At 36.4% G+C, this 20,689-nt stretch overlaps 1 protein-coding gene across 1 annotated transcript in view; it reads right to left on the reverse strand.

Annotated features, from left to right (window-relative positions):
• Positions 1-20,689, reverse strand: part of ADAM9 (ADAM metallopeptidase domain 9) — a 176,797-nt gene that overhangs the window by 12,273 nt on the left and 143,835 nt on the right. Inside the window, exons 17-20 of the mRNA XM_046648674.1 lie at positions 10,604-10,684; positions 10,246-10,351; positions 4,319-4,460; positions 2,783-2,867 (exon numbers count right to left, since the gene is read on the reverse strand). Coding sequence (XP_046504630.1) covers positions 2,783-2,867; positions 4,319-4,460; positions 10,246-10,351; positions 10,604-10,684 — 414 coding nt within the window. The remainder of the gene's footprint in view (positions 1-2,782; positions 2,868-4,318; positions 4,461-10,245; positions 10,352-10,603; positions 10,685-20,689) is intronic.

Consider the following 20,689-nt stretch of genomic DNA (forward strand, 5'->3'; position numbering starts at 1 on the left):
TGAGATTCATACCGGTGACACAGGGATGGTTCAACATCCTCAATCAATCAACGTGATACACCACATCAACAAACTGAGGAATAAAAACCACATGATCATCTCAATAGATGCAGAGAAAGCATTTGACAAGATCCAACAGCCATTTATGATAAAAACTCTGAACAAAATGGGCATAGAAGGAAACTTCTATGGGGTGGGGTGTGGGCACAAAGGGTGAAGTGGTGCACCTACAACACGAATGACAAACATTAATGTACAACTGAAATTTCATAAGATTGTAACCTATCATTAACTCAATAAAAAAAAAATCAAAACCACAGTGAGATATCACCTCACACCTGTCAGAATGGCTATTATCAAAAAGCAAGAGATAACAAGTGTTGGCAAGGATGTGGAGAAAAGGGAACCCTTGTGCACTTTTGGTAAAATATAAATTGTTATAGCCACTATGGAAAACAGAATGGAGGTTCCTCGAAAAATCAGAAATAGAACTACCATATGATCCAGCAAATCCACTTCTGAGTATTTATCCAAAGAACATGAAAACACTAACTTAAAATGACATGTTCATTGCAGCATTATTTACAACAGCCAAGTGCTGGAAGGAACCTAAGTGTCCACCGATGGATGAATGGATAAAGAAAATGAAGTGTGTGTGTGTGTGTGTGTGTGTGTGTGTGTGTGTGTGTGTGTGTGATGGAATATTATTCAGCCATAAAAAAGAAGGAAATCTTGCCATTGTGACAACATGGATGGACCTTGAGGATATTATGCTAAGTGAAATAAGTAAAACAGAGAAAGACAAATACTGTATGATGTCACTTTTGTGTTGAATTTCAAAAACATAACAACGAACAAACAAATTCATAGATAAAGAGAACAGACTGGAGGTTTGGGGCTGGGGGATGGGCAAAACGGGTGAAGGGGGTCAAAAGGTACTAACTTCCAGTTCTAAAATAAATAAGTCCTGGGGAGGTAGAGCACAGCATGGTGAATACAGTTAAAAATACTGTACTGTATATTTGAAAGTTGCCAAGACAGTAAATCTTAACAGTTCTCATCACAAGAAAAAAAAAATTGTAACTTATTGTGGTGATCATTTCACAACATACACAAATATCAAATCATTATGTTGTAATCTGAAACTAATATAATGTTATATGTCAATTATACCTCAATTTAAAAAAAAGTATAATAGTGGTGGCAGGGGGTTATGGGGAGAGGAGAATGGGGAGTTATTTCCTCATGGGTACAGAGTTTCTGTTTGGGTAATGAAAAAGTTTTAGAAATAGTGGTGATGATTGCACAACATTGTAAATGTATTTAATGCCACTGAATTGTACACTTAAAAATAGTTAAAATGGCAACTTTTATGGCACATATATTTTACTGCAATTAAAAAAATACATCAAGGATGAAGAAGAGTATATATGTAATTTCTAACCTGTATATATAGGGACTGTGTGATCATCCTATATATGTAGTGATATGGAAAAATCTCCAAGATATATGGTTAAGGGGGAAAATGACATCATAATTTTTTGTTTGTTTTTTATAAAGGAAAAGGAGTAGAATAAGGAGATCCCATATATATACTTACATTTTTTAAAACATGAGGCAGGATACCTAATCATTTTACCTACACATAATTGGAAAGACTTTAAAATCTGAAAATACCAAGTGTTGGCAAACATATAGATCAACAGGAATGCTCATACACCACAGACGATACAATCACCCAATCGTGTAACCTCTTTGGAAAGCAATTTGGCAATTTCCAGTAAAAAGTCACATATCTTTCAACCCAGCAATTTAATTCCTATATGCCCCTAGATCGGTGCTAATAGACTCTTCTGCAGTGATGGAAATGTTCTATGTCTGTGCTGTCCGATACAGTAACCAGTGGCCACATGTGATCTACTGAGCATGTAAAATGTGAATGAGAAATGGAATTAATTTTATTTAATTTAAAATGAAATTTAAATAGCCACATGTAGATAGTAACTACTGTATTTAAAGACAGCACAGTCCTAGAACTCACACACATGCATGAGAAGACTATATAGAATGTTCATCTCAGCCTTGTTCATGCTAATGAAAAACTGGAATCTGGTAATAGGAAAATGCACTATTAAATTGTGTAGTATTTATGTAACATAATATCAACAGCAAAAATGAATGAACAAGAGTTATACGTATCAATAGAGATAAATCACACAGCAATATCAAAGGAAAAAGCAGGTTGCAGATATATGTGTAAAACAGCAAACAAAACATTATGCAAAACTTAAAAACAGATAAAGTAATCTCGTATACTTCTTAGGGATATATGCATATAAGAAAAAGTACATCATTATCCCCATGTTCCCTAATACATTCAGAGGAATAGTGATTACTGGTCCCATTGTTGGGACAATTAGGCCTATTCCAGGAGCTCAGCACCAGATATTTGGTGACATGCCTGAGGGAAGCCAGCATGAAAACACAAAGATCACAGACATCGGAAAAAACAGTGATAGCAAAGGTCCAATATCTCACTTCCCAGGCTTGGTTTCAGGGTGAGGCATTCTCAATGTCTAGGTGTTGTCTTCTCTCAGTCTCCGCTGAGCCAGGGACCCAACTGGTATTCGTCTCACTAACCCAGAGACAACCTAAGGCCACGCTCCTAAATTCTTAAGAAATTATCTGTTACGTCTATATGCATGTAACAATTACTTTTTCAATCTTTAAAAATGTGATACCATAATGCGTAAAGAAAAAGAATTTTTCATTTTAAACTTACTTCTCTGGGAGGAGTCACTGGAGAAACATGTCGAGGAACACTCACTGGGTGTCTAGAAACTTTTGCTTGATTTTTGCCATCTGACCTGAAAGATACAATTACTTTTGAGCCAAATTAAGATTAAAACACTTCTGCATGACATATCACACATACCTCACATTCTCCCAAATACAGAATAGTGACATTGGTGGTAGTGATGACGATGATCATGACGACAGCTGAAATTTTTATGGGATTTTTAACAGCTTTCACACTTTTTTTTTGGTGAGGAAGAGTCACCCTGAGCTAACATCTGTTGCCAATCCTCCTCTTTTTTCACTTGAGAAAGATTAGCCCTGAGCTAACATCTGTGCCAATCTTCCTCTATTTTTTGTATATGGGATGCTTCCACAGCACGGCTGATGAGCAGAGTAGGTCTGCACCTGGGATCTGAACCCACAAACCCCGGCCGCCGAAGCAGAGCACATGGAACTTTAACCACTCGGCCACGGGGCTGACCACATTTCACACATTTTTAACCCCTGCAGTCCTAGAACATTTTATTAACCCCATTTTACAATTAAATAAACTCAAACTAGAAGAAATTATGAAATTCGGTCAATTAGGCCAGTGTTCTCTAACTTTTCTCCTCATGTCTTCCTAAAATCAGAGAAGAGTAAAAGCATATTCTTAAGCTACACAGACAAAACTTGTAGTCATCACTAAAAATTCTAATGCCAACATATCAGAAGGAACGGTTGAGAGACAGTTGTACAAGAGTCCAACACACAGACTAGAAATGTCAGGTGTCTGAATTATGACAACCCTTTCTTCCATCAAAACTTATTTCTTAAAAGCTTATAATTCACATCTGTTTTTCAAAACTGAGATTTGAAAGACTCTTCCTCTGTGAGAACTGATGCTTGAAATAGGCATGGAAGAACATTTTCAATATTTACATTTTTTTATCTTTATCCTGTATTTTAATCTCTAATTAAGAGGCCCAGAGCCAGCCCTGATGGCCTAGCAGTTAAAGTTCGGCACACTTCACTTCGGCGGCCTGGGCTCAGTTCCAGGGTGCAGAACCATATCACCTGTCTGTCAGCAGCCATGCTGTGGCAGTGGCTCACATAGAAGAACTAGAAGGACCTACAACTAAAATATAAAACTACGTACTGGGGCTTTGGGGAGGGAAAAAAAAAGACGGAGATTGGCAACCGCTGTTAGCTCAGAGAAAATCTTTACCAGGAAAAAAAAAAGCCCAAATCAGAAGTTGTAGTCCAGAATTCTACTGACCCCACTATCAGAAATCAATGTCAAGCAAAATGAACCCTAACGGCCATTTTCAGTAGTGTACAGGCTGGTCACCATAATCCTTTCCCCTCCCATTATAAGAGACGGCTGAGTCACCACTGTCCTTTAGTCCCTGCAAATCATGTCAAAAAACAGAGAGATAACCTAGGATGCTATTTTCAGGCCAGCCTCTATGATATGACTATCACCATAAATAATTACTTTACCTAATTTAACATGAATTTAAAAGAAAAATCTAAGTACTCATATGTTTGTGATCTCTTCTTTCTGAAGCAGCTTTTCCGTAGCTGATGTCTCTTCATGAAGACAAAAGCAGCCAACACAGTAAGGGGAACGATTACGAAGAAGAACACCAGAAGCCCATCCCTCAGTGCAGTATTCTTTTCTAGAGAGAAGAATTTTACATTAGTGATCATTAAATTAGAAGTTAACTCATACTAACTAGAACATACTAAGCGATTCTAAATGTTTTGCATTAATTTTCGCATTGTTCAAAAGTCAAACTGATATAAATTGAATACACTGAGAAGTCTTGGTTCACACCTCACCCTGCCCACTTCACTTTTGCCTTTCCAAAGATAACCACTTTCATTACTTTCTTACATAATCTTACAGTATTTCTTCATGCAAATATAAGAACAGAATATGTTTTTACTGTCAACCTTTTCTCACATGAAAGGTAGCACAGTACACCACAAACAGTATTCAATAAATCACTTTTTATCTTCCCAAATCACTTATCTATTTATCGTCCCAAACCATACATACAGGACTGCCTCATTTTCTATACAGCTATACAAAACTCCATTGCAAGTATGTCCCACAGTTTATTTAACTAGTAAGTACACGACTGATATTTTCATTTTTCCAATCTTTTGCTATTACAAAAATGATATAATGAATAACCTTGTACATGTGTCACGTCATATGGGTACAGGTATATCTATAGAATAATTTCCCAAAAGTAGAATTGCTGTGTCAGAGGGTAAATGAATTCTTCTTTATAAGGCATTGTCAAATCGCCCATAGGAGTGGTGGTTACAATTTAGCATGCCAGCTAGCAATACACAAAAATTCCCCACAACCCCACGCACAGAGTCAAATTTCTGCAGCTCTGCCAACCTGGTAGGTGAAAAACTACACCTTCTGTAATTTTAATTTGCATTTGTTTTTTATACTATGAGTTAAGCAACTTTTCCTGTTTACAGAAACACTATTCTTTTTTTGCTCAGTCCTTTGACTATTTTTCTATAGGTCTCTTGGTTTTTTTCTTCTCCGTTCTAAAAGCTCTGTATATACTTGCGAGGTTAGCTTTGTCTGTGATATGAGTTGTGAATATTTTCCCCATTTTGTCATGTGGTACAATGCTTTTCTTAGGTGGTTGAATTTATCAATCCTACTTTTTATGGATTCTGGATTTTAAGTCTTGTTATAACTTTAAAAAATTCATTAATTAACATTAATTTTATCTGTTCCATGTTCTTTAGGGAAAGAATATAGCAAATATGAACAGGAGTCATAAACTGTGAAATTTTCCTCATAATTTTAAGTTTTTAAAAGTATCAAAACTTTCCATTTAAACTTGTAGGAAACTACATGAAACAACATTCAACCCAATTAAAAGTAGAAATATGAAAAATTAAAGCAAGCTTGATATATCTTTTTATACTTACAAAAGAATAGACAAAATTTAAATTAAAGCATCCAACACTGGTAAGGTTATGTTGAAATTGGTACCTTCATACTGTCAGTGGCATTGCTCAAATTGATTTGGAGTTTTTATCAAGAACCATAAAAAGAATTCAACCTAATAATCTCACTACTGGCAATTTATCCTTCAAGTGGAAAAAAATGCATAAGCATTAAGATGTGCACTACAATGTTATCGGTGCATATCAAAAACTTAGAAACAAGCTAAATGTCAAATAATTAGAAAACATCTAAGTCAAGTTATGGCACATCCACTTGATAGAATGATACACAGCTATTAAAATCCATAGTTCTGACTTCCATTTCTAGCCAAGCCAGAGTAACAGGGACCAGATTTATCCTGCAAGCTATAATAACCAGAAAACCAGACAAAATACATGATGCAACAGCTTTTAAGACATTAGACATAGGCAACAAAGAACAGTGATCCCAGAGAGACACAAAAGAAATAAGATGAGCTTTGTAACTGTCCCAGTATGCTGCCTAGAGAAAGATAACAGATCGTGACGAGGGATGAGAGAACCCAAGCAAAGCTCGGTGTCTCCTTGAATTGAGGAGATGGAGCTGGTTGTCTAAGGAAGCCACGGCAGCTAGAGTTCACTGGGCAAAGCACCAGAAGGGAGACCGCTGCACAGACAAAACTTGAAAGATCTGTAGAGGGTTCTCCTCAAATATTCAGCTAAGTACTGATCAATGTATGCACGTAAGGAAACCACCTGAAGCCAGAGAAAGAATCACCTGAAAGGCTTAGTGGGAACAAACCCCTAATTCACACAGGACTAAAAAGAGTGCCTGTTCCTACCATGTCCAGCAGGAAACAGAATTAATATGGCATTGAGTAGAATAAACAGAAGGGATTTTGCCTCAATAATGGGGAAAAATCAGCCTTAGACTAAATGCTGCTCAGGTCCTCCCTAATAGAGCTTAAAAGCAAGACCCAAAAGGATCAAGCTATGTCCAAGTAACTCAAGCACACTAGAACAAAGTTCATCAATAGAAATCCAAAAATAGCTAATATCCAACAAGGCAAAATTCACAATTCCTGGCATCAAATAAAACATATAAGGCATGAAAAGAAGCAGGAAAGTATGACCCAAAATGAGGAGAAAAATCAGTTAAGCAAAACTGACTAAGAAACTACACCGTTGATAGACTTAGTAAACAAGGAGATCAGAAGTTATTACAACTGTATTCCATATGTTCAAGAAGCTAGAGTAAAGACTGAACATGCTATGCAGAGACATGAAAGATACAAAAAAAGGAAACTAATAAAACTTATAGAGATAAAAACTACGTCTGTGATGAAAAAGACACTGAATGAAGTTAATGGCAGATCAGATATCACAGAAGAGAACTCGAAGAATAACAATAGAAACTACTCAGAACTAAATCCAGAGAATAAAGAAAGTTTTTAAAAATCAAGGCAAATCGAGATGTGAAAGAACTTCAAGTAAGCAAACGTTATGTAATTGGAGTCCCTGAAGGAGAGGAAAGAGGAAGACAGAAAAAATTTTTGAGGAAATAATGGCCAAAATTTTTCCATAGTTGAAGAAAACTATAAAAGCACAAATTGAAAAGGTTCAACAAATCCCAAGCACACCAAGGCATATTATAATCAAATACTAAAAACCAGAGATAAAGAAAAAATCTTACAAGCAATCAGAAGGTAAAAAAGACACATTACAAACAGAAGAGTAAAAAAGAAAGATGATAGTACATTTCTCAGGAAAAAAACAATGCAAACTAGAAGACAATACAGGAACATCTCTGAAGAAGTAAAAGGGGGAGAAAACTGTCACACTAGGATTTTTTACCCAGCTATCATTCAAGAAGGAAAGTAAAATAAAGATTTTTTTCAGATATACAAAAGCTAAAAGTATTTGTCACTGGCAGACCTGCATTATAAGAAATGTGAAAAGTCCTTCCAGTAGAAATTAAGTGATACCAGAAGGAAATCTGACTTTACACCAAAAAATGAAAGAGCACCAGAAATGGTAACTGTGTGGCCAAATATAAAGAACACTTCTGTTATTTAAATCTCTTTAAGAGATAATCAACTGTTTAAATCAAAAATACTAACAATGTATTGTAGGGTTTATAACATATGTAGAAGTATGACACAACAGTACAAAAGCCAGGAGAGAAATGAGGCACACTGAAGTGATGCAATATCACACAAAGGGAGACTGTGATACAAAAATATCAATATGGTAGCTTTAAACCCAAACATATCAATAATCAAAGTAAATGTAAATGGTGAAAACAACTCAATTAAAAGGCAGAGACTGGACGACTGGATAAAAAAGCAAGACCTAGGGCTGGCCCGGTGGTGTAATGGTTGAGTTTGCGTGCTCTGCTTCAGCAGTCTAGGGTTTGCAAGTTCAGATTCCAGGCACAGACCTAGCACACTCATCAAGCCATCTGTGGCAGCAGCCTACCTAAAAGAGAGGAAGACTGGCACAGATGTTAGCTCAGCAACAATCTTCCTCAAGCAAAAAGAGAAAGACTGGCAACAGATGTTAGCTCAGGGCCAATCTTCCTCACACACAAAAAATGCAAGACTCAGCTATATGCTGCCTATGATAAACCTGCTTTAAATATAAAGTCACAAATAGATTACAAGTAGAAGGAAGAGAAAGCGTTTCCCAAGCTGATTAATCAAAAGAAATCTGGAGTAGCTATATTGATATCTAATTGTAGAGCAGAGAATATTATCAGGTATAAAGAGAGCTATTTCATAGTTATAAAGGGGTCAATATACCAAGAGGACAGAACAATCCTAAATGTTTTTGCACCTAATAACAAAGCTTCACAATACATAATTTATAAAATTTATAGAATACTCCACTCAATTATAGAAGAAAAGTATATACAGAACTTATTACTAAGATAAACCACATTCTGGACCATAAAAAAGGTTTCAAAAAATGTAAAAGGATTTAAATCATACAGAGTATGTTCTCTGACTACAGTGGAATAATGAGAAAGCAAGAACACTAAGATATCTGGAAAATCCCCCAGACACTTTAAAACAAAGTAACATACTTCTAAATAACTTGCGAGTCAAAGACAAAAAAAAGTATATTCGAGTTATTTTGAGCTGAATGAAAATGAAGACACAACATGTCAAAATTTGTGGGATGCAAAAGCAGTTCTTAGAGGAAAACTGATAGTACTACAATGCCTATATTAGAAAAGAAAAAAGGTCTCAAATCAATGACCTTACCTTCTACCTAAGAAACTAGAAAAAGAACAACAAATGAAACCCAAAGTAAGCAGATTGGGAGAAAAAACTTACAAAGTACGTATTTCATAAAAGACTTGTATCCAGAATAAAAAATTCTCAAAATTCAAGAAGGAAGACAACCTAATTAAAAACTGGGCAAAAGATCTGAACAGACACATCACCAAAGAAGATATGTGGATTGCAAATAAGCACACGAAAAGATGCTCAATATCGTTAGTAATTAGAGAAATACAAATTAAACCCACAATGAAATACCACAACACACCTACTAGAACAGCTAACATTAAAAAGACTGACCATACAAAATACTGGAGAGGCTATAGAGAAATTGGAACCCTCACATACACCTGGAGAGAAGGTAAAATGTACAACCATGTTGAGAAACAGTGTGGCAGTTTCTTAAAATGCTAAACACAAACCTATTCTATGAGCCAGCCATTCCACCTAGTATTTACCCAAAAGAAAGAAAGTATATATTCTCACTAGGAAGATACTGCTGAAGAAGGAGTTCATTCATAGTCTATCAGGGAATAAAAATAAGTAAATAAGTAATTACTATAGTATGTGATAGTGTTTACAGTAACAGGAGAACACATAGAAGACGCATATTAATTCAGATTTAGGCATTCAGGGAAAATGTCCTAGAGGAAATAAAGGATAAGCTGAAATCTGCGTAGCAACTAGCCACGTTCCAACAGTGTGAATATAATACAGTATGAAGGCCCAGAGGTAAAAGAGAGTAACTTTTTAGAGGAAATAAAAGAAGCCACAATATCTTAAGCATAATGAAATGAGGCTGGAAAAGTTAAACCAGGGGCAAATCATGCAGGGTACTTAAGCCATGTTAAAGATTTTTGGACTTCATTCTACTAACAACGCAGAAACACTAAATTTAAAGCAGCACACTGACTTAATCAAAATCGAATTCTTGAAGAAACAGTAAAACTCTGTAATGTAGTGTGGATCATGGATTATAGGAAGCAAGATGGGAAAGAGGGACCTTAGTTAAGAGGCTGTTACATAAGCCCAGGCAAGAAACTGAAGGTAATTAATGGGGATGAAAAAAATGAAAATATTCATGAGGAATTTAGGAGGTAGAATCAACATAATTTAACATATAACTGACGTGGGAAGTGAGGGAGCGGTACAAGGATGCCCAATTTCTGAGGTGGGCCGTGGAAAAATCACACTAATTTTCTTCTATATTACTTGCCATTGTATGTAGGTCCACTGTCCACACTTCCTCCGTATCCTTTAGTCTCACAATTTGGGGGAGCCCAGCCATTTTCACAGTGACAATTCTTATTGTTATTACATACCTTCAAAACAATCAAAATACCACTTTTGTTAATTGTGAATGTTGCTCTAAATCATTAACTCAAGAATGGAAACCAGGAGAAAGGACTAAATTCATGCAAATTCATAGACACTCTTTTCAAAAATGAAAAATTTATTGGGTATCTAAATTCTCCAATATCTAAAAATCTTGAGAAGTTTCATCTAACCCTCACCAGGAATTCTCATTATTCAGCACTACTTCCATGAACAAACCAAAAGAAAGTATCACCTACCCCATGTCCATGACACTTTTTCTGTATATCACAGTCATAATTCAGAACAGAAGCATTTACACACTGGAAGTTTCTACAGACCTGAAAAAGAAAATGAAGTAATGAGTAAAGAAAAATTGAACACATTAATAAACTAGCCAGAAAAAAAGACCTGGACATAATTATCTTATTGGTGAATTCTTTCAAATTTTTAAGGAACAGTTAATTCCATATTATACATTTGAAAACAGAAAAAGAAGTGAAATTAACTAATGGACATATAACTAATGATCAAGAAGACAAAAATGAAACAATGGACAAAAACAAAGATAAAACTATAATCTATCCTTCCATACAAATATAGATTTGAAAATCCTAATATCACAAGTGGAGTTTTTTCAAATCAAAAGTACCCAGATAGAGGTAATCCCACTAGTACAAGAAAGGCTCAATGATAGGAAATCTATTAACAATTTCTCACATAAACTGTCACCGTTAAAACAGATACCAAAACAGCATGTGATAAAATTAGAAATATTTTAATTTTTAAAATTCTTCCAAAAATAAGAATAAAAGGATACTTTCTTGATAAAACAAAACCTATCTTCCAGTACCATGATTAATTATGAAACAACAGAGGCATTTCTATTAAAAGTACTATTGAAAATAAACCATTATCTTCTATAGTTCTAGAAATTCTAGTTCATGTAATAAGATATGAAACAGACATGAGTCCTAAACATTGAAAGAGATATAAAAAGTATCATTATCTGAGAAAAATATTAAAGATCTAAAGGAATCAGCTAAAAACTTAGAAATTTTCCAGTTTTCTGGAAAATTGACATCTTTATGAAAAACTGCCTTTTTGCGATGTTAGAAAAAATGAAGACTAACCTTTTTTTTTTAAAGAATGTTGAGTGTTATTTTAAAGTTTTATTAGGTAACCAACTACACAAAATCAACATGTTTAAATGCTCTAATGAAATAAAGAGCAATTAAGAGAACAAACAATGAAATATCAATAGAGCCCTTTACTATTCTAAAAACTACATAGGTTCAACAGCACTATAGAGTCAGAGGATCCTCAAAATCTGTTTCCTTTGATAATTTTTAATTAATTTTTTAAATATATATATATTTATATGATTAAAACATTTTTAAGTACAAAAGATTCCACAGTCGTAAGTCATTCCTCAGCTGTCCTGCACCCACCCATTTCTCCTGCATAAAGATTTTAAAATACTTTTTTGTATATCCATAAGTCTTTTGAGGACATATTTACCAATAGGTTCCCTATTCAGCCAAAAGGAGACTTTTCTTTCAATACTGATTTACAGTGGACACTTGAGGCATTAAATCAGATCAAAGAAATACGATGAAATGTGTTAATATCTGGAAGATTTACTTTAAGGAGCAGAAAAATTCCAAGTTCTGAGTGGAAAAGGGTGTTCTGACTGGCAGTGTTTACTTTCTGGAATGGGTAGAACCAAACTGGGAGGAACACACTGATAAACGTCTTGGAGTAGAAAAGTAAGCCCGTCCGCTCCAACACCACCCACCCCCGCCACCACTGACCACCACACACGAAGGAGGGCAGATGAAGGTAGCTACAGGTCTTCTCGTTTACAGATTTCAGGATATGAGTTTAGAGCCAAAGAAGAGCTATCTTGGGACAACAAAAAAAAGAAGCTGAAGAGTTTTCTTTTTCCATTTTTTTCCCAATTAATGTTTAGCTTCTCCACTAAATAAATGTTGGATACATATATAAAGAATATAGGTCTGAAGTAGTACCAAATTGTCAGTCTGCTCAAAGTGCCCAGAATCCACCCTTTAGTAAAGGCCAGAAAGGACAGGATCCAACCTATCCTACCTTATGGCTCTTCAAAATGTTTGGTGTTTGATTCCATCAGAGTGACAGTATACACACATACCAAGCATTTGCCATCCTTCTTGTACACAAATGTTGTTGACATAGTAAGAAAACTAACAAAATGAAAAAAGACAAAAGGCCTTAACATATATCTATATATGTTAGTAATAACCTGGAGTTTGAAGCCAATATTTTTCCAACAAAAAAAAAGCATGTGGAGGTTTGGAAGTAACAGTGATACATCTTACATGGGAGAAATCAGTAAACACTACTTTCATTCTTGACGTCAGTGGGGAAAATATATTAATGTGTTTTTCATGCTATAAAAAAACAAATAGTATAACAGAAAGAAAAAGATATATAATTGCCAAACTGAACTCATACACACACATACACGCAAACATACAACTTGTGCAGTACAGCAAGAGGAAGATGAAGCAGGAAATATTAAGAAAACATTTAAAAACAGCAAATAAGAAGTTCTCTGGGAGGCAGGACCAAGATGGCAGAGTGAGTAATCTTCTTTGTCTCTCCCTCTTTGAATCTACAACTAATTGGACATTCACTGGTTAACAAAGGATATCCATATAGCATCTCGACGCCTGAGAGACCCGTGCTGCTATACATCAGATGGCGGACGGACTTCCCCCCAGGAGGAGGTGGAGATAGGTGAAAACTCTCCGATCCCTGACCCCCGGACAGCCTAGTACCTGCAAGAGGCTCTCTTCCAGCAGACTACCCCATAGCATTGCCACGCACCAAGGGCAGGAGTGTGCACTCACCGGTGGAGCGACAGTGGAAACAGGTGACTACAGCCCTACCTAAGGCCCCATGATTACACCTAAGCCCAGGGGGACACTCCAGGGTCCCGCACCTGCCGGCAGGGAAAGCCTCTGCTCGCCATTAGCACAGAGGCCCCACCGAGCAATCAGAACACCGGGAAGCTCCCAAAGAGCAGAATCCCCGGCAGGGCACCGGCCCACCAGCCACTGCCAGGCCCACAGACTCTGGCTGTGCATGGGATGGTGCAAGAGGCACCGCCCAGAGTTCCTGTGGGCATGCTTGGGGGCTGGGTGGAGCTCCAGTGCCTGGCTCCATGGCCCAGGGGGAAACTCCAGGTTCCCACAGCAGCCTCAGTGAAAGCCTCTGCACAGCACTAGTGGAGAGGCCCCGACCAGCAGTCACAAGGATGGAAGGCCCTGGGGAAAAAGTAGCACAGCTAGGTGAGCTAACCACAGACTGCAGAAGATACTCATAGCTCCGCTGGGACCTATAGTGGACAAGTGTGATCTTGCGGGCTCTGACAGTGACAGAGCTGCAATTATAGGTGATCCTGCTCCCGGCTGCTGGGAAAGCCCATAACACCACTGCAGACCATAAGGAGGGAGCATGTCTAGGTGGTCTGCAACAGTAGGTACCAGCAGCCTGAGGCCCCCTTGTGATTGCCCCCACAACTGACAAGGGACCCCACAGGACCAGTGTGAATACGAGGAGGAGCCCAGGTCCAATAGGTAACAGCTGACAGGGTTGCTGGTGGGTGCAGTCTAACCAGCTGTTATCCCCCACCAACACCAGTTGCAACAAGTGGAAGCAGTAACTAAACTCTATCTCTATGTGGAGGCACAGATCCACGCAGTCAAGCAGTATGAAAAAATATATTAAATCTCCAGAACAGAAGGAAAATGACAAGTACCCAGAAAACAACCCCAAAGACAATGAAATCTATAACCTAAATGATGATGATTTCAAAACAGCCATTATTAAAAAACTCAACAAGTTAAAAGAGAATTCAGATAGACAACTCAATGAGTTCAGGAGCTATGTCACAAAAGAGCTTGATACTATAAAGAAGAACCAATTAGAAATACTGGAGATGAAGAACACAATGGAGGAGATTAAGAAAAATCTGGACTCTCTGAACAATAGGGTCGATAATATGGAGGACAGAATTAGCAATTTGGAGGATACGAATATAGAAATGCTGCAGACAGAGGAGGAGAGAGAACTAACACTACAAAGAAATGAAGAAACTCTCCGAGAATTATCCGACTTAATTAGGAGATGCAACATAAGGATTATAGGTATACCAGAGGGAGAAGAGAAGGAGAAGGGGGCAGAAAGCCTGTTCAAAGAAATAATGGCTGAGAACTTTCCAAACTTGGGGAGAGAGATGAAACTTCATGTGACAGAAGCCAATAGATCTCCAAACTTTATCAATGTAAGAAGACCAACCCCAAGGCATATAGTAGTGAAGCTAGCAAAAGTCAATGACAAAGAGAAAATACTAAGGGCAGCCAGGCAGAAGAAAATAACCTACAAAGGAACCCCCATAAGGCTATCGGCAGATTTCTCAGGAGATACCTTTCAAGCTAGAAGAGATTAGAATGAAATATTCAAAACTCTGAAGGACAAAAACCTGCAGCCAAGAATACTCTACCCAGCGAAAATATCCTTCAAATACGATGGAGAAATAAAAACTTTCCCAGATAAACAAAAGTTAAGGGAGTTCATTGCCACAAGACCTCCTCTTCAAGAAATGCTCAGGAAGAACCTCATACCTGAAAAATCAAAAGAAGGAAAGGGGTTAAAAAATCCAGAACAAAGGAGATAAGCAGAAGGACAATAACAGAAAGTAGCAGCTCTCCATCAGAACAGGTTGGCCAAAGTTAAATAAAACATTAAAGATAAATGGAACAGAAACACCAAGAATAAATATAACCTTGTCATTTTAACCACAAACTCACAACACAAAAAGGAAGAGGAAAAAAAAATCTGACAATAACAACCTAGAAGGGGAAGAGAAAAGGGATGGAACGTTTTAATTTAAGGAAATAAGAGGCTATCAGAAAGAGGATTATCTCATCTACAAGATGTGTTATACAAACCAGCTGGTAACCACTAAACAAATAACAAGAATAAAGACACAAATTACAAACAAGAAGAAAGCCAATACAGAAATTTACCTACCTGAATTAGGAATCCAAAAATCATGGGACGAGAAACAAAGGAAATGCAAAAGAATGGAAATCATGTGATAAAATGACAGCACTAGGCCCCCACACTTCAATAATCACTCTAAATTGTAAATGGATTGAACTCTCCAATCAAAAGACACAGAGTGGCAGGATGGATCAAAGAACAAGATCCAACAATATGCTGCCTCCAGGAAACACACCTCAGCCCCAAAGACAAACAGACTCAGAGTGAAGGGATGGGAGACAATACTCCAAGCTAATAATGAACAAAAGAAAGCAGGTGTTGCTATACTTATATCAGACAAAGTAGACTTCAAAGCAAAACAGATAAAGAAAGCCAAAGAGGGGCAGTATATAATGATAAAAGTGACACTCCACCAAGATGACATAACACTTATAAATATATACGCACCCAACACAGGAGCACCAAAATTTGTAAAGAAACTATTAACAAAACTAAAAGGAGACATCAACAACAATACAATAATAGTAGGGGACCTCAACACCCCATTAACACCAATGGATAGATCATCCAGACAGAAAATCAACAATTATAGAATTACATGAAAAATTAGACCAGATGGACTTAATAGATATATATAGAACATGTCATCCAAAAACAGCAGGTTACACATTCTTCTCAACTGCACATGGAACATTCTCAAGAATAGACCATATCTTGAAAAACAAAGCAAGCATCAATAAATTCAAGAGGGTTGAAATAATATCGAGCATCTTTTCTGATCATAATGCTATGAAACTAGAAATCAACTACAAGAATAAAGCTGGGAAAGGGCCAAAAATGTGGAGACTAAACAATATGCTACTAAACAAACAACAGATTATTGAAGAAATTAAAGAAGAAATCAAACATTATCTGGAGACAAATGAAAATGAAAACACGCCATACCAACTTATTTGGGATGCAGCAAAGGCAGTCCTAAGAGGGAAATTCATTGCAATACAGCTCACCTCAATAAGCAAGAAAAATCTTACATAAACAACCTCAAACGACACCTAGCAGAATTAGAAAAAGAAGAGCAAACAAAGCCCAAAGTCAGTAGAAGGAGGGAAATAAAAATTAGAGCAGAAATAAACGATATTGAAACAAAAAAGAGAGCAGAAAGGATCAATGACACAAAGAGTTGGTTCTTCGGAAAAATTAACAAAATCGATAAACCCTTAGCAAGACTCACTAAGAAAAAAAGAGAGAAGTCTCAAATAAATAAAATTAGAAATGAGAGAGGAGAAATCACAACAGATACCAAAGAAATACAAAGGATCATAAGAGAATACTATGAAAAACTATATGCCAACAAATTGAACAACCTAGAAGAAATGGATAAATTCCTAGACTCTTACAACCTCCCCAAACTGAGTCAGGAGGAAATAGAGAATCTGAATAGACCCCAATCACAAGTAAAGAAATTGAAATAGTAATCAAAAACCTCCCCAAAAATAAGAGTCCAGGACCAGACGGCTTCTCTGGAGAATTCTACCAAACATTCAAAGAAGATTTAATACCTATCCTTCTCAAACTCTTCCAGAAAATTGAGGAAGATGGAGCACTCCCTAACACATTTTATGAAGCCAACATCACCCTGATCCCAAAACCTGACAAGGACAACACAAAGAAGGAAAACTACAGGCCAATATCACTGATGAACATAGATACAAAAATCCTCAACAAAATTTTGGCAAACCGAATACAGCAATACATTAAAAAGATTATACACCATGATCAAGTGAGATTTATACCAGGGACACAGGGATGGTTCAACATCTGCAAGTCAATCAATGTGATTCACTACATTAACAAAATGAGAAACAAAAACCACATGATCATCACAATAGATGCAGAAAAAGCATTAGACAAGATCCAACATCCATTTATGATAAAAAAAAAAAAACCCTCAATACAATAGGTATAGAAGGACACCTGTTAGAATGGCAAAAATATTCAAAACCAAGAGTGACAAATGTTGGAGAGGCTGTGGAGAAAAAGGAACCCTCATACCCTGTTGGTGGGAATGCAAACTGGTGCAGCCACTATGGAAAACAGTATGGAGATTTCTCAAAAAGTTAAAAATAGAAATACCTTATGACCCAGCCATCCCACTACTGGGTATCTATCCTAAGAACCTGAAATCAGCAATTCCAAAAGTCCCAGGCACCCCTATGTTCATCGCAGCATTATTCACAATAGCCAAGACATGGAACCAACCTAAGTGCCCAGCAACTGATGATTGGATAAAGAAGATATGGTATATCTTCTTTATGGAATGGAATACTACTCAGCCATAAAAAAGGACACAGTCATTCCATTCACAACAACATTGATAGACCTTGAGGGTATTATGTTGAGTGAAATAAACCAGACAAAGAAAGATGAACTCTGTGTGACTCCATTCATAGGTGGTAGTTAACATACAGACAAAGAGAGCTGATCAGTGGTTACCAGGGGAAAGGGGGGGTGAGGGGAGGGCCCTAAGGGTGAAGTGGTGTACCTACAGCATGACTAATAATAATGTACAACTGTAATTTCACAAAGTTGTTAACTATCATAATCTTAATTTTAAAAAAAAAAAAGTAAATAAGGGGCTGGCCCAGTGGCGTAGTGGTTGGGTTCGCATGCTCCAATTTGGCAGCCTGGGCTTTACAGTTTCAGATCCTGGGCACGGACCTACACACCACTCATCAAGCCATGCTGTGGTGGCATCCCACATACAAAATAGAGGAAGACTGGCACAGATGTTAGCTCAGTGACAGTCTTCCTCGAGCAAAAAGAGGAAGATTGGCAACAGATGGTAGCTCAGAGCCAATCTTTCTCACCAAAAAAGAAAAAGAAACAAAAAAACGGCAAATAAAATCACAGAAATAAGATGAAATGTTAACAAATTACACTGTCAATAAAAGTCAAAGCCTAACAAAATTATAAAAATACAAAAAGCAAACAGTTTATATTATATTGGGATATAAAAACATTTTCTAAGCACGACATAAAACCAAGATAAAACAGACAAAACTGGAATGATACCATGATATTTTAAAATTTCTTCATGACAAACTGTAAAAATTTTAACAATAGACACAACTGACTGTTAATATTTTTTATATATGAGGAGCCCTTAAAAACAATAATAAAATGACAACTCCACAGAAAAACAGATAGATAAGATCATGGACTTATAAAAAAAATACATAGAGCTAATAAAGATAGGAAAAGTAGCCCAAGAAGGGAAATGCAAACTAAAATAATAATGAGGCTTTTTGTCACTTAACCAGGATGTCAAAAATTAAAAGGATGAATAACATACAATGTTAACAAGAATGTGGCAGAAAATAAGACACCTTCACATACAACTAGTGGAATGTAAATTGTTACCACCTTATTGAGAGGCGAATTGGTAATTTCTATCAAATTTTTACTGTATATCTCTTAATTTAAAAAACCTACTCCTAGAAATCTATCCTACAGAAGTACTCACAAAAGTAGGTGAGCTTAAATGTCAAAGACTGCTCAGTGCTAGTAAAAGACATATATAAATAAACTGCAGACAATATAAATTTCTACAATGTGGTTAAGTAATTGGTATATCTACAGTGGAATGAAGTGCATTATCATATAATGAGATAAAGGATCTCTGCACTGTGTGGTTGAGTAAAAACATTTCAGATTATTTAAAGTCTGGTCCTAAAGTCTAACGGGGGTGGTGGGGAGTATACATTTGTACATGCCCAGAAAGAAGACTGGACGGATATACAACATAGTGTTAACAGTAGTCACCCCTAGGAAATGAGTTTGAAAAAAGAAACAATGAGTAGGGATTCAGCAGGGGATCTTTATTTTTTGTTTTACACAATATTTTTGAATATTTTAATAATTAAAATATGATAGTCCCATAATTTTTTAAAAAAACCTTTTCCAAACAAAGAAAAACTCAGATTGAGCCATAAAATAAAATATAATTATATGCTATTCACAAGGCACACACTTAAAACAAAATGACCCTGAAAACAGTTGGGCAAAATTCTATTAGGAAAATTTAAATATAAAGAAACTGTGGTAATAGTACCAATTAAGGTAAAATTTAAGATAAAAACATGAAGATATAGCAAAAGACACTTTAAACTAATAAAAGATATAATCCACAACTAAAATGTAACAGTCAACAAACATAGTTTCAGCATTCTTTGTGCAAAAAATGTTATAACTGCAAGGGAATATGAAAAGAGAAAGCTACCAGGAGACTTTAACAGTCCTTTCTTTAAATCTTTATCACGTTAAGAAGAAGAATAAAGGACTAGCCCCATGGCCTAGTGGTTAAGTTCGGCGCGCTCCACTTCAGTGACACAGGTTCAGTTCCTAGGCACAGACCTACACCAATTATTGGTAGCCATGCTGTGGTGGCAACCCACATGCAAAATAGAAGATTGGCACAGATGTTAGCTCATGGAAAACCTTCCTCAGAAAATACATAAATAAATAATAATAATAATAAATAAAATAAAGCTATAAGAGGAGCAATAAATAAGAATGTGAAAGATCTGAATATATAATTATCAAGCACTAAATAAGTAAGAATACACTCTCTTCAAACTCAGAACCTTTATCAAAAAGTGAACATATACAGTCAACTCATTAAGTATGGGTTTCATTCCTAGAAATGACCAAAAACATTAAACCAAGCACCAAACTCCTGGTGGTTTTTAAAGCCATCAGAGCATGTTCAATTTCTAAAGCAAAGAGTCATTTTCATACTCAGTAAATCTTTTTGCCTTCTCTCACATTACATTTTGGGAAAAGAAAAAGGTATGTTTTTGGTTATGATTTTCAAACCAGGCAATCAGCACTTTTTTCTGTTACAGCAACAGTTTCCAAGAAAAATCTCATAGCCTTGGTAACACGTAAATTTTTAAGTAATCAAGCATTCCAGCAAACTGTATCACCACTATCATGAATTCTTCCTGCTGTAGATTCACTCAGCCGATGATGTCAATCAAAGCCTCTGAATGAACACGCTGTGCTACTCTCAATCAAGCTGACAGAACACTTCCAAAGTCACTTCTAAAGAACAGGGTGCCACTTAACCTTCGTTTTTCATTTAATTTTTTTAAAACAAAATAATACATGCACATGGTTAAAAATCTAATATTGCTAAAAGTGCCTATGATGAAACAACTCCATGACTCCATTCTATCTCCTCTGCCACTCTAGCAGTCGGGAGGCAATCACCATTGCCTCTATTTTAAATCAGTATA

The sequence above is a fragment of the Equus quagga genome, chromosome 22 (assembly GCF_021613505.1).
Source record: "Equus quagga isolate Etosha38 chromosome 22, UCLA_HA_Equagga_1.0, whole genome shotgun sequence".
NCBI classification, from domain to species: Eukaryota; Metazoa; Chordata; class Mammalia; order Perissodactyla; family Equidae; genus Equus; species Equus quagga.